General features: G+C 40.8%; 1 protein-coding gene across 4 annotated transcripts in view; it reads left to right on the top strand.

Annotated features, from left to right (window-relative positions):
• The window catches only part of BMPER (BMP binding endothelial regulator), a 255,226-nt gene that overhangs the window by 184,741 nt on the left and 56,953 nt on the right, over nt 1-13,532 (top strand). Inside the window, exon 15 of one of the 4 annotated variants that reach the window (XM_073332935.1) lies at nt 2,322-2,692. The exons of the other annotated variants lie outside the window; for them this stretch is intronic. Coding sequence (XP_073189036.1) covers nt 2,322-2,503 — 182 coding nt within the window. The 3' untranslated portion in view covers nt 2,504-2,692. Of the gene's footprint in view, nt 1-2,321; nt 2,693-13,532 lie in introns of those variants that run through there. 4 annotated transcript variants of the gene reach the window in all.

Genomic DNA, 13,532 nt, shown 5'->3' with positions numbered 1-13,532 from the left:
ATTGTAAGCAGCAATGCCAAACATATGTTTTTGAAGATGAGTGGAAAAATGCTAGTGGACTGGTAATAGTGCAAAATGCTGTATTATTTGCAACATTGATTGTAAGTTTTTGTTTTGTATTAACATATTAGGAAAGTTAACATCACTAGTGTTCAAATTTTTAAAAAGTATTTGCATCAGAAGGTGGACATGAAAGCATCCCTTCTGTTTTCTGTGTCTACATGGTAATGACCCATGTCAACAATCCAGGGGAGGTTTTTAACTGTATATTTAACTTTTTTCCCCCTTTTTTTTCTTTTTTTTTAGTTGTTGGTTGACTTAAGTCAAAGTGGAATGTTTTGGATCAATCACAATTGAAAATGTGAAATGCCCAAACAGGTTTAAATGTCAGCTATTGTATTTTCCAGTATTCCACTTGCACAGTAATTATCATTTAATTCCCATGCTGTGCCTCCCCCACCCCGTCATGTTTCCTCCTGGGTCCTTGTGCCTGCCCGTTTCCTATACAACAGGGAGTGCGAGCAGGGGGGCAGGGTGAGGGGTGGGGTGGGGGGAAGAAACAGTGGGCAGCGAAAGGGGGATGGGGCAGGGGGAAGAGAAGGGAATGGGGCAGGGGACAATGGGCAGAAGAAAGGGGAGGGGAAGGGAAGAGGATTCATGAATGGGCAGGGGGAAAACAGGGACCTGGCATGTGACACCCCCTCGGCAGTAGCACGAGCAGGGAGGCGGCCACAGCAGCACCAGAGCAGCCATGTTGCCACAGCAGCTGGTGCCAGAGTGACCCCAGCCAGCAGCAGCTGGGGCTCCATCATTAAGCCGTCCCATCCCCCTCCCCAGCACCACCAGCCCAGGTATCCAGTCCAGGTTGGGGGAGAGAGCCAGTGAGCCATGGCTACAGTGTGCACATGTGTGTGTGCAGGGGCACACCCATACTTTGCACCTCCCCACCTCAAAATATAGCAGTCAAACTACACCTATGGGTTTAGGTCAGAATTTTTCACCCCCGAGCCATGTAGCTGGGTCAACCTAGCTTTTTAGTATAGATCTGGCCTTAGTGATTAAAGTCCTAACCTTAGCATGACATTACTACAAGATTTTGTATTTTAATAAGAGTATCTCTGCTCGCTTTTTCTTTGTGAATAATGGCAATGCTGTAATGGCATTCTAAGCCCCGTACATGGAAAAAATTAGCCCTGTTCTGTCTCTAACAGAATCGGTGTGACTTGCATTCTTTAAAAAGTAGTGGACCTGTAATACCTCTCAAGAGAGAAGCAACCTTTTTTGTGCAGCCACTTAACTGTAAATAGCAAGATAGGATTCTGGATACTTGTGAGTCTATTGCCATTTGTAAACCGCTTGATGGTGCTTTCTTCAGCACAGCCCTCTGAAAGAATAATAGCCTTTTATTTATTGTTGAGCCATGTATTATTCTCCATACTGGAATAGAGTATACAATGTTAAGAGTTGAACGTTCTAATCTAGTAGTGGTAGCTTAGCCCTGCATAGTCATTTATATTGAAAATACATTGAAATGTCAACTGCATGGGGCACATACTGGCCTCACCAAACATAAGAAGCACTGACCTCAGTGACCCCTTGATATAAGTGGATAGCAGAGTTTTTTCCCCCCAACATGTGGTGTTGCTGTTGAACTCACAGCACCGTTTTGACTTGCTGCAATGTACAATTCTATTAGTGAAATTAAAAGCAATGCCTGTGAGTTGGAAGACTTGTCACTGTCAACTTTGCCACTGGTTGTTAATGGAAACTTGAGCAAGTGACTTCACCTTTCTGGTTCCTTGGTTTCCCCATCTGAAAAATGGACATCATGAGGTTATTTATCTGCCTTTGTAAAATGTTGCAAGAATCTCAGATGAAAGGCATTATACCATCTATACAGTCAAAGCAGAGATAAGCCTAAACTATAAAATTCAGATCTGGTTCTAGATGTGAACTTTACCCAAGTTTGGAGGTATTCTGGATCCAGAATTTTGTTTCTGCACTTTATACTGATAAAGACAGCTCTGAAGTTAGTATCCGGATTAGAATTCTCACAAAGATCAGGATTATTTTAGATATCTGATTTTGGTTCACGCTCATCTTTAGCACTATGTAGCAGAATCTCTATATAAAGCACTTTTTCATATGATTGTCTCTGATGCTATGATGTTCTATTAAATATCTGCAACTATGACTAACATGTTATAGAGATAAAGGATTGCACTGTGGTTTTAAAAAAATGTAATTAGAATGGCATATCTTTAATCCTAGTCATGTGATCTTTATCAATCACGTATTTTGTTTTTTTAACTGCCTTTCAGCAACCCAGTGTAAACATGGTGCAGTGTATGATACCTGTGGCCCTGGATGTGTCAAAACATGTGACAACTGGAATGAGATTGGTCCATGCAATAAGCCATGTGTTGCAGGTTGCCATTGTCCAGCAAACTTAGTTCATCACAAAGGAAGATGCATCAAGCCAGTCCTCTGTCCACAACGGTGACATTAGTTCTATATCTGAGGACTTTAATGTTGGTATCTTTCATACCTTTGAAGCTCACAGCCAATGAAGGACTGCACTGTTTGTATGCAGATTCTGCAAAGTACACACATACTCAATGTTTGTGTATATATGTGTGTGTATGTATATTTATGTGTCTATATATACACACACAGGCACATATATGCATTTATTTATATATATACACACAAACGTATATACATTTATTTATATATAATGTATACTGTGTGTGTGTAAATACACATCTGTACACCAAATATAAATACAACATATATATATATACACACACAGAGAAATATACATCATTTATGTAAACAATGGAAGGATGAATTATTTTATGTATATTTTTTGCTATAAAGTTTATGTATTATTTGTAGGATCCTAATCTGTAAGCCATTTGAGTCATTGTATAAATAAAACAGGTGTTTTTAATACAATATAGTGGCATGAAAACATTGGATGACTTTGCCATTACATAAAGATGTAGTTTCCCAGGAAATTTTTCTCGGGCCAGAGCATTGCCAGACCGGATTATCTTCAACAGAGAACCTGGATTTACAGTTATACAGGAAACACGTTTCTCTGGAGATGGAGGATTTATCTAGGAATATTTCATGTTTATCTCAGAGCTGTCTAGTGATTGGTGACAGGGTTTAATGGTGCAGAGAAGCTAGGGATTGGATTTTATGCTTCATTGAATCACTGTATAAAATGACTTCCAAAACTGGATTGGCCAACTGCCAAGAAAGAGAGATTTGTTTTGGTAACAGAACCAAAGAATCAATGGCCAGATTCTCAAAAGTGTTCAACATGCAGCAGCTCCCATTGAAAAACTGACCTCTTATTATTTAATAAATTAAATATCCTATATGTGTTATATTTGGCATTAACTGGGAATGAACAGTAAAGAAACAGAAAAAAAAACTTTAGCCCCCTTGCCATGTTTTAAGCCACTGGTTTTGTTTCATACATTCTTAGAAATATTATTGGATTAACAAAATCTAAATATTGTGAAGTGAGATGCAATTTGATTTTGCTGCAGCTTGATACTTAAAATAATGTTGGCTCCCTTTCTTAGTAACTCATTTAATTGGTCAGCATGTTTAGAACCCAAAGGCAAATTCTCCCAAAGAACAATGTAGAAAATGTTAAATGATAAATACCAGCAGCTCACCAATTTCATCTATCTTCATTAACTTATAGATTTGTGAAGTTTGCTTGACTGCTGAAATCTTCCCAATGGAGATGCAGTGAGATGTGATTCCACCAGATATCATAATTTATGTTGTACGGCTCTCTCAAGCTGGGGAGCAGGGGTAGGGCAAGTTACATGTCTCTTGCCATAGAAACCTCCAGGAGGGTCTGATCAATGGGAACCTTCAGTAGGCATTTGAGGTGAACTTATAATGAAGTAACCTTTTTTCCCCTCAGCGCTACTTCACTATAATTGAAACTTCTCTAACTTGAATTGAAATTGCACTTCATACTGCCTGGGAAGAAAAATCAGGACTTTAATCTACTTCAACAGCAGCTTCACTGTGTCTGAATTCACTCTGAGTAAAAGGGCTTAACAGTTTCTAGTTATATAAAGCCCTGGCTGGGATGATTTAACTGGGAATTGGTCCTGCTTTGAGCAGGGGGTTGGACTAGATGACCTTCTGGGGTCCCTTCCAACCCTGATATTCTATGATTCTATATATGGTTATGATGGTGTCATGGGTGAAGCTATTTGGTAAGCAGATCTAACACAGCATAATCATATGCGAAATGCTACATACACTAGTGTTAAAGAGAGCTGGGTCAATAAATCCAAAAGTTTTCCATGAATGTTTGTCTAAAATTTTTTAAATTTGACTTGGTCACTTCATGAGCACTCTGTGTTTGTTTTTTCTGTGAATATTCAAGTGATTAAGTTTTACAGGCAAAAAGGGTTTATGGAAAGCAAATTTCAAAGTCACACACGCAAGTATTTTTGGAAACCAAACTGTAAATGTGCAAGTGCTCATCCAATCGGGACACAGAAACAATACTTATCTAACCAATCACACAATGTAGCAATGCTGCTGAAATTCAGAATGTTTGCAATCAGTCCATAGAGTAAAAACATGAAATGATATTTGTTAACAAATTCAAATATAAATTAAATCTGAGGAAATAGCAATCTGTTTGGGATATTCCACGGTGGGGGTGGGAGTGAGGCTAATCCATTGAACATGTTATTTGCCCTGCTCTAGTATTAAGTGGGTATTTTTTATTTTTACAAATCCATCAATAAAACTTACTTAAAAATGAACAAAGGTTAAGCACAACACACACAAACTGCTCATGGGAATACTGTGCATCTCCTGAGGGTTTTTCATCAGGTTTTGTTCTGAATGATCACGATGAATGAAAGGTAAAGAGACATGTCCTCAGTTGCTATACGTCAGTATAGCTCCACCAGTAAATAAAGTTATGCCAGTTTACACCAGATGAAGCCTAGGTGTGGCCCAAAGTTTCTATGAAAAAACAAACGCTTAGGCTAGACTGCTTCAGTTTGGACCCTGACCTGTGTATCATCTCAGATACATCGTAGTTTAGCTTTGCTTTGTCATACCTTCCTAGTTATTACACTCTGGGGCTGTAGGGTACCAACGGTTCCTTTGCCGAGTACTCAAGGGAATGGTAGGGCTGTACTGTGCCCTGCTCATGGGGGGAAAGAGGCTGCTTCATCCTCCCCTGAGACCCATGCATGACTGGGCAGAGTATCACTGTTAAGGTTCTAGTCAGCAGAAATTCCACATGAACATCTGTAATGCCCTGTGCCCAGCTGAGGAATTCAGCATCAATCTCAGCTGAGAATGCAGAAGCTATTTGCCTTTCCCCTTCCTCCCAAAATATTATAGGGCTGCAGTCTTGACTTGCTTGAAGTCAATAGCACAACTCCCATTAATTTTACGGGAGCAAAAATTTCACCACAGATGCCTCCTTAATAGAGCTGCTCAGAGGTGCTGAATTCATTTGACTCCTGCCATCCTTCCGCTGTGAAATATTAATCCTGGTACACTAGAGCTGGAAACTTCTGGTATATGGCTATGGATGTTGTTTTTGTCATTTGCAAAGCAGATCCAGCTTTAATATGCCATGACGATAGCATATTTTTAGCCATTGGATCAGGAACAATGTACTGGTTGCTGTTTTGATATTCTTGGATAGAAATCATACTCCGATACCTGCACCAAGTTTGTGCATTAAAACCTTGATATTGCTTATGCCTATTTGTTAGTGTGCCTTGGTGCAAATTCAAAGGCTGCTGCCTGTTTCAAGAGAGCACAGGTTCTAATGAAACAATGGTCTAAAAGAAAAGCCCATGGAGAGGCACTGTAGTCCAATGGGTGGAATAGAGGACTGGGAGTCAAGAGACCAGAGTTGTATTTTTCGCTCTGCTACTGTCTTGTCATGTGACCATTAGCAAGTCATTTAATCTCTGTGCCTCTGTTTCCATCTCAAGAAAATGGAATTGATATTTACCCATCTTTGTAAAGTGCTTTGAGGTCAATTGATTAAAAACATAAATATAATATAAATGGTATATTGGTTCTCATTGGTAGAATGCAGAGTGTTATTTACCAGTGTAAGAAGATCTGCTTTGGGTTCAAGCAATCCCAAAGTTTTGCCATTGCCTTTGTTCCAAAGGGTCTCAATTTATTGACAAAATACATTAGTATAATTGTATTTTCTTTCTGCTCTTTTTTGATCTAATCGGTGTCATTGCTGGGAGTTGTGAACCATGGAGAGGTAATACTATTCAAAATGAATAATTTGGGTGTATCACAAACCTCTGTAGATGTTTCAGTATTTCCGGCAAGGTCTTTCACACGGAAAAAAAGTTGTGAATCTGCTAAAAGTGAAAAGATGGTAATGAAAGGGTTCCCAATATCCTACCCATAGGTAGCTATTTCCTTGCAGGAGATGAGACATTTCCAGCAGCGACCCTAGAAGATATAACTTGCTTCTCTGGTGCAGGAGAGGTACAAACAACTGGAGAGCTCCAGCTGGCCTCTCACAACACTTTAGTGTTACTAAAATGGACTTTGGGTGTCTGGTTAGAAACCTTCTATTTGCCCTTCTTCAAAGTACACTAGGGGTCCATTGCAATGACAGAGTAACGTGCCATAAATATGCAGAGCCAGAAGAGTAGAAGGATCAGATTTAAGCAGCAGAATTTGGCGATGCAGTGGTAAGATGGTCAAACCTTGGAAGCTCCTTTCAGCCTTGTTAGCCTCAGACGACTCTTACCTAAGAACGTATTTTTGACAAAGTCTCTACATTTGGGAGATGTGTTCTTTACAGAAACACAGAGAGTTAGGATGCATTTCTCCTGTGTTCCCTGATTCCACTGCTTCAGGAAGCCTTGTGTTGAGAGAAGAATGCTTCAGAGGGTATGCAAGGTAAGCCCATGCTGGAGCCGTGGCTCAAGGCTGACCCCTCTTATGGCTACATTGCAATTGACCCAGGGTCCCAGGACCCTGCAAGGTCCAAGCTTGAGTCAAGCTGGGAGCCAGGGTTCAAGCCCTATTGCTTTGCAGTGTAGCTGCAGCCCTGCTTGACTCAGGTCCTGGGAGTCATCCAGAGGTATTGTTAGCCGATGGCCAAGGATGTTTGGTGAGGTGCCAGCTATGCCCGTTTTATACCATCCGTGACTTTAACCCTAGGACGCACTGTCCCTTCGCGGCGGGCAGCCCGGGCTAGGCTGACGGATGCCCCAAGGTCCTAAACACCCGTGATTTAACTGCTAGAGCTCAGAGCTCCTTCGCAGTGGGCAGTCAACACTGACTGACAGGTGCCCCAATGGCAGCATTAAGAGCCTCTCCACATCCGTGACTTTAACTGCTAGAGCTTAGAGCTCCTTCGCAGTGGGCAGTCAACACTGACTGACAGGTGCCCCAATGGCAGCATTAAGAGCCTCTCCACACCCGTGACTTTAACTGCTAGAGCTCAGAGCTCCTTTGCAGTGGGCAGTCAGGATTGACTGACAGGTGCCCCAAGAGTTTGCCCCGTGGAGGCAGCACAACTCAACGCTAGGCTCTTAGTACTCTCACCTAATGGCCAGGCTTTATAGCCAAAACGGCTGAGGTTCTTTAATTGTGTTGGCTGCTTTACAGTAAACCAGAGAAACAAGTCAGGCTTATGCACAAATGGTTACCAAAATTTATTAAACTAGATTCTAATCATGTGGTTACAAAATTGCTAGTGCCTACTTATTTAAATGTAGAGATGTTACACACACAAACAAGTTACAAAACTGAAGCCACAATCCCAAAGAAAGAAAACAAAGTATAGAGCTCTATTTCAAAATATGTGTACACTAAAGATAGGAGATCAGGTGTGGGTGCTTCTTACCCTCCTTGCATCTCTCGATTCCAGCGGTGCCAAGCCAGGATCGGTCACTCAATTCCGCGGAAAGACGAATAAAGGACAAGGCTTAGGGACCCTCTTAGCTGCAGAAGCCTTGGGAGGCTGTCACTTATCTGACCAGCAGATAGTGAAAAGCACTCAAAAATCATGGTGCTGTAGGTCCCATACTTATACCTCTGTACTCCTTTATTCTCTTTCTCCTTTCTTATGCCAAATTGGGGCTGGTCTGTCTGGGCGACGCCAGCTTTCGCAAGAGTAGTTTACACTTGCAAGGGAGAGAAACAATAAGTTTCGACTACTGGACATTCCTTTTATTAGGGTAAATATTTTCCCACCTAGGATGTTGGGGTGTGTGCATCACGCTATTTAGTAGGGGCTAAGAGCCATGTCTGTCACAGCTTCTCTGTCTGCTGTGAGCCTAATCGTTGTATATGTTCCCAGAGGCACATTGTAGCAGCACACCTGTGCTTCTCACAGCTTCAAAGGCTGTGCTGGAATTGATGTTAAGTGCCCTGTTGTTTTGGCTCCCTTGTGTTCCCAGCAATGCTGGTCTGAGAGGGGGGGGGCTGGCTGTCTGGCTACAGGTATCCCACAATTCCATGTGACAACTTCCTTAGTCCTGTCTATCCCAACAATCTGCAATCCACTCTATTGAAAATGGAAGCACACACACCTTGCCCCACCCCTTGGTGAATGGTAGCAACTCAGGTCAGCGTTAACCCATTGTGTTCTGATCACCCATCTGCAAGCATGCTATCAGAGAGCCTCCTGGGTTTGCAATGGAGAGCAAACCCATCTAGCCTTTTGCAAAGCAAACTGCTTCCTGGTAATGTGCAGGGTGAGCAGTAAAGATTTCCCACAGAGCTCCTCATTCCTAGGGCTAGAGCAGTCACATTTCGGGGGGAGGGGAGGTGCTAGGGACTCTGGGATATGGTTACTTTGACATGGGTCTGCACACTGCAGTGTGGATGCCTAGCCCAGAGCATGGGTCAGAAAAGTCTTAACCTAGGGATAAAAAGACAATGTAGATGCTCAAGTCCAGGGTTCCCTAATATGGCTCAGATGATTTGAGTCCCACTAACTCTGGGCTTACATTGCAGTGTAGACATACTCAGAGAGACATTTTCCTGTGTAATTTTTTTTCCTGGAAAAAGGCATACACCTGTATGGACACTACACAATGCTTTTGTTCTCATCTTCCTGTCCCTAGCCAATGAAGATAGTTGTACATATTAGGAATTTTTAGTGCCTTTGTCACTGTGGTATTTGAGCTCCAAATACCATATTTAAGAATTGCATAGAATTATCCGCAGTAGATTGTAAAATCCAGACCATACCTGGATGCCTGAAATAGCCTTGACTCTGTGTTCAGAAGATGGTGCAATAACATAAGGCAATGAGAGAAGCAGCAACGCAAACTGAAGCAAGGGTCAGAGAAGAGTGGGGAAAAAAGAACCTAGTCATTGTAATCGGAGAATTTTCCTCATCATAGTTACACTGTCATTCTTAGAGAATGCGTTCAATTCAGATCTGAACATGTGATTTCCTCCTCCATAAATGGTACGTGACATACTTACGTTCTGCTGTGAGCTGGGATTGTGACCAAAATAGGAACAAGAGATCTGAAGTTAGGAAAAGGGTTTTATTTCCTGGGTCAGGATTAGGCATATGCCTGCAGAAGTCAAAGAGGGCTGCCTGGTGCTCCCGCTATATAACAAGCATGTTTTGGTTCTCTATGGGATATATATTTCAATGATCACAAAACAATCCCCAGTTGTTCCATTATAATTACAATAAGAGCTCACAAGTTTTTCAGCAATGCAGATCTTACTTTGCAGCTGTTAATTTGTACATAAAGCTGCATTTTAAAAATTGTAAGAGATTTTAAGTGTGGAATTATGAATCTGAGTAGTCATTCATTTGTTTTCAAAAATCTTATTATGATTTATGCAGATCCCTGTGAAGGGGATCGGTGGCTTTCAGGGAGAGTAGAATATTTTATGGATTTGTACTATTTACTATGCCCCCATTTGATTCCTAACACCATACGATATCATTCCAGCAGCATCAGTATAATTCCTTTTTTGCACGTCCAAGTGAAATTATCGGAATATAAGAATTGCCAGACCTGACAAGCCAATGCTCTATAGACTCCAGTGATAGATAGTACCATATTTCAGAAAAAGGTGTGTGAAACCTTTTAGGACACCCTAACTCCAGGTAAGTAGCTGGACCCAATCCTACAAAGCACATTTAAGGATGCACAATTTTGAGCATATAAATAATCCCATTGATCATAGAATCATAGAATATCAGGGTTGGAAAGGACCTCAGGAGGTCATTTAGTCCAACCCCCTGCTCAAAGCAGGACCAATCCCCAACTAAATCATCCCAGCCAGGGCTTTGTCAAGCCTGACCTTAAAAACTTCAAAGGAAGGAGATGCCAATCTGGATCAGGGCCAGAGTGTTCAGTTCCTGGCAGGCTCGAGTCCTAAACTCTTGGGCTCAATAATACCATGATAGCTTGGTATCTCATTATTATTTCTATAATCAGGGCTTTTATAGGTGCATGCCACTGAAACCTGCTAGAGTATTCCAGCTCTGCAGATGTTTTCTAGCATTAGTTGGCATTAAAGTTGTAAAGGGTTGGAGAGATTGCATCTGATGATTTTGTGCTTGAAGGTTTTGGACTGCCTAATTTCCAGCTTTATTTTCATACTTTTTGCTGATGAAAAGTAAAAATGTAGTGGGCCTAATTCTGCTGTTGCATGGGTGTAAATCAGGAATAACTTCACTGAAGTCACTGTAATTACACCAGCGTAAGACTGGTTTGAGTTGAGAATAACACTACCATGGCTCTAGTGGAGGACTATCGCAGTCTTTGTAGTAGTGCAAGTGATCCACGCTACTGACCTGACTGCTAAAAAAACAATTATCTTTCAAGAAATCACTTGGCTTATTAAGGATAACTGGCTTTGGCTTCTTGCCAAGCCTGAATCTCTGGTACTATTCCAGTGGAATAAAAATATCTCAACTCAGCGTATAGTTTGTTACCATCATTCTTGTTGTGGCTGAATTCCTCTGTGTGAGAGAAAGAAAGAGCAAATATTTTGAAAGCAATTTGCTATATTTAACTTATTTTCATGAAGGTGAAATGGGTCTTCAATTAATATAATAAGGAAGAAATAAGTGATATGTGTAACTTTAAGAAGGAAAGAGGATTTTTGAAACAGGAAATTAATTGTTTTAATTTAGTTCCAGTATTAGTCATCTTCATGGGCCTGATCCAATGCCCATGGAAGCCAATGGAAATACTCCCAGTGACGTCAATGAATGCTGGCCCGGGCCCTAAATGGATGTGTAGTAGTGCAGAGGCAAAAAAGGTGAAGCAAAAGAATGGGTGTAGAAGAGAAACTGTCTCCTCATATGAAGGGTTTTGGCTGCAGGTTAAGCTCTCAAGGGGACTTAGGCACCTAAATACATTTGAGAGTCTGAGTCTAAGTGTATATAGGAATCTGAACTCCACCAAATTGAACTTTGGTCCTGATTCTCCTTGCACTTACACAGATATAAATGAGGAGTCACTCCACAAGAGTCCATGGAATTACACTGGTGTCAAATCTGGAGACTGAAGCTCTTTGTGTCTCCCTGTTGGTTTAGAGTAGCTGTTTATTACCCTGAGAATGGTTAACAGAAAAAGAAAATGGAGGGATAATTACACTGTGTAGCATACATCTTAGATGTCTGGAGCCGCTAATGTATATATTGGTTACTTGAGATATTTTACATGCAGTTTAAGGTTAATGCCCAATAATGTCAAAGAACATTTTTCTGGGATGTTTACAATTGCATGTTTAAAGTTGCTTATTTTTCTTTTGCTAGAATTTTAGTGGTATCTCCTGAGGTTCATATAAAATGTATTTAAAATTCTACTAAATCTCCTTCTACAGGTTGTCAGAATTTATATCTCTGTTGAATTCTAAGTGATTATGTAGATTAATGTACTGGATATGTTACTGTACAGTTTTCAAATGTAATTTGACATTAGGTATAAGGCTTGTTTATAAGTGTCTACGCAGTTTTGGCAGAATATTGTACAAATATGATTTTGTAAGAATAGGATTATGAGAGCATGTTTGCAAAAACATTATTTATTCCCTTATAAATGTCATATTTATTATCTTTACACTGATAAAAATTGTTGCTTGATTATTTCCTACTCACCACCTACAACAGTTTTTCCTATTTGTCTCCATAAAGGCCCTGATTCAGCAAAAACAACAACCCCCAAGCAACAAATGATACTATTTTCCATCAAGGATTTATGAGAAATTCTAATAGATCTGTGATGAGGTTTATGTATCCATCTCTTGTGAGAGGAGGAGACAGCGTGATCCATTGGTTCGAACACTGGACTGGGAGTTGGGAGGTCAGGGTCCTATTCACAGCTGTTATTGGCCTGCTTGGGTCAAGTCACTCTACCCTTCAGTGCCTCCATTTCCCCAACTGCAAAATGGGGAATAATTATACTGTTTGTTTGAGATCTAAGAATGAAAAGTCTTATATGGACATGATCTGAAGCTCATTGAAGTCAATGAAAAGATTGCTATTGACTTGGGTTTTGGATTAGGGCTTGTAGTTGGATTAGGGCTTGACTTGGGTTTTGGACTTGACTTGGGTTTTGGATAAGGGCTTGGATTAGGGAGTGTAGGAGTCACAAGTCGTGAAGGCCAGAGCTGACAGTTGAGCCCCATTAGGGAAGCAGGCCTTTGAAAGGAAATGTTATGAAAGGAACAGAGTCCACCTGCACTAGGAGGGACTTTACCTACAGGGTTTAAGGCTGGATGACATAGAAGGTAAGAGACTCACTGCTTCAAACTCATGTGCCTGTTGGTATAGCATGTGCTATAGAATTAGGGACATTTGTTATTAGATAAAACCTCCAGTGAGCTTGGAATCATTGTGTCATGCCTGGGAGTGTTAACCCCAGCGTTGGATGAGCCTCAGTGCCATGTTGGGGCTGCTCCAATATCCTATGAAATATTGTGTATGTTATAGGAAAGCTTGGATTGTGTTACCTTGTCTTATTTTCCCCTTTATCTGCTATTGTATCTAAAAACCTCGATGTTAAAAAAATGTTAAGGCTTCAAAATAAGGCACTCAGATTTGGGAAATACAGCCATAAGTAGTCATTATACTGGCAGACTCTTTAATTGCACAATCACTTTCTTCCCCCTTGTCCCCTCCCGAATCCCTGCCTCATTCAGCAAATGAGGAGTTAATCAATATTCCTTTTTATCCGTATTCACTGTGTGTGGTCCCTGCCCTGAATACAGATTAATTTCCCCCTGGGTGTTTATGTGGTGCTCTCAACATAGTACCTGATGGCTTCACAAACAGTAATAAATTCATCTTCACAACACTCTTTTGTTGTAATATTATTTCTATTTTACAGCTGAGGACCTAAGGCATGGTGAGATTAAGGCCAAAATTGTCAGGAGTGTCTGATTTTGGGGGCCCAGTTTGACACATCTTGGGCCTAACTTTTCAGAGTATTTACACTTTTTTTCGCTCATTATCTATTCAAAGCACAGTTGCAATCAATTTCAGTAGC

This window comes from Lepidochelys kempii, chromosome 2, assembly GCF_965140265.1.
Source record: "Lepidochelys kempii isolate rLepKem1 chromosome 2, rLepKem1.hap2, whole genome shotgun sequence".
Taxonomy (NCBI): domain Eukaryota; kingdom Metazoa; phylum Chordata; order Testudines; family Cheloniidae; genus Lepidochelys; species Lepidochelys kempii.
This window is presented reverse-complemented; position numbering and strand designations above follow the sequence as displayed.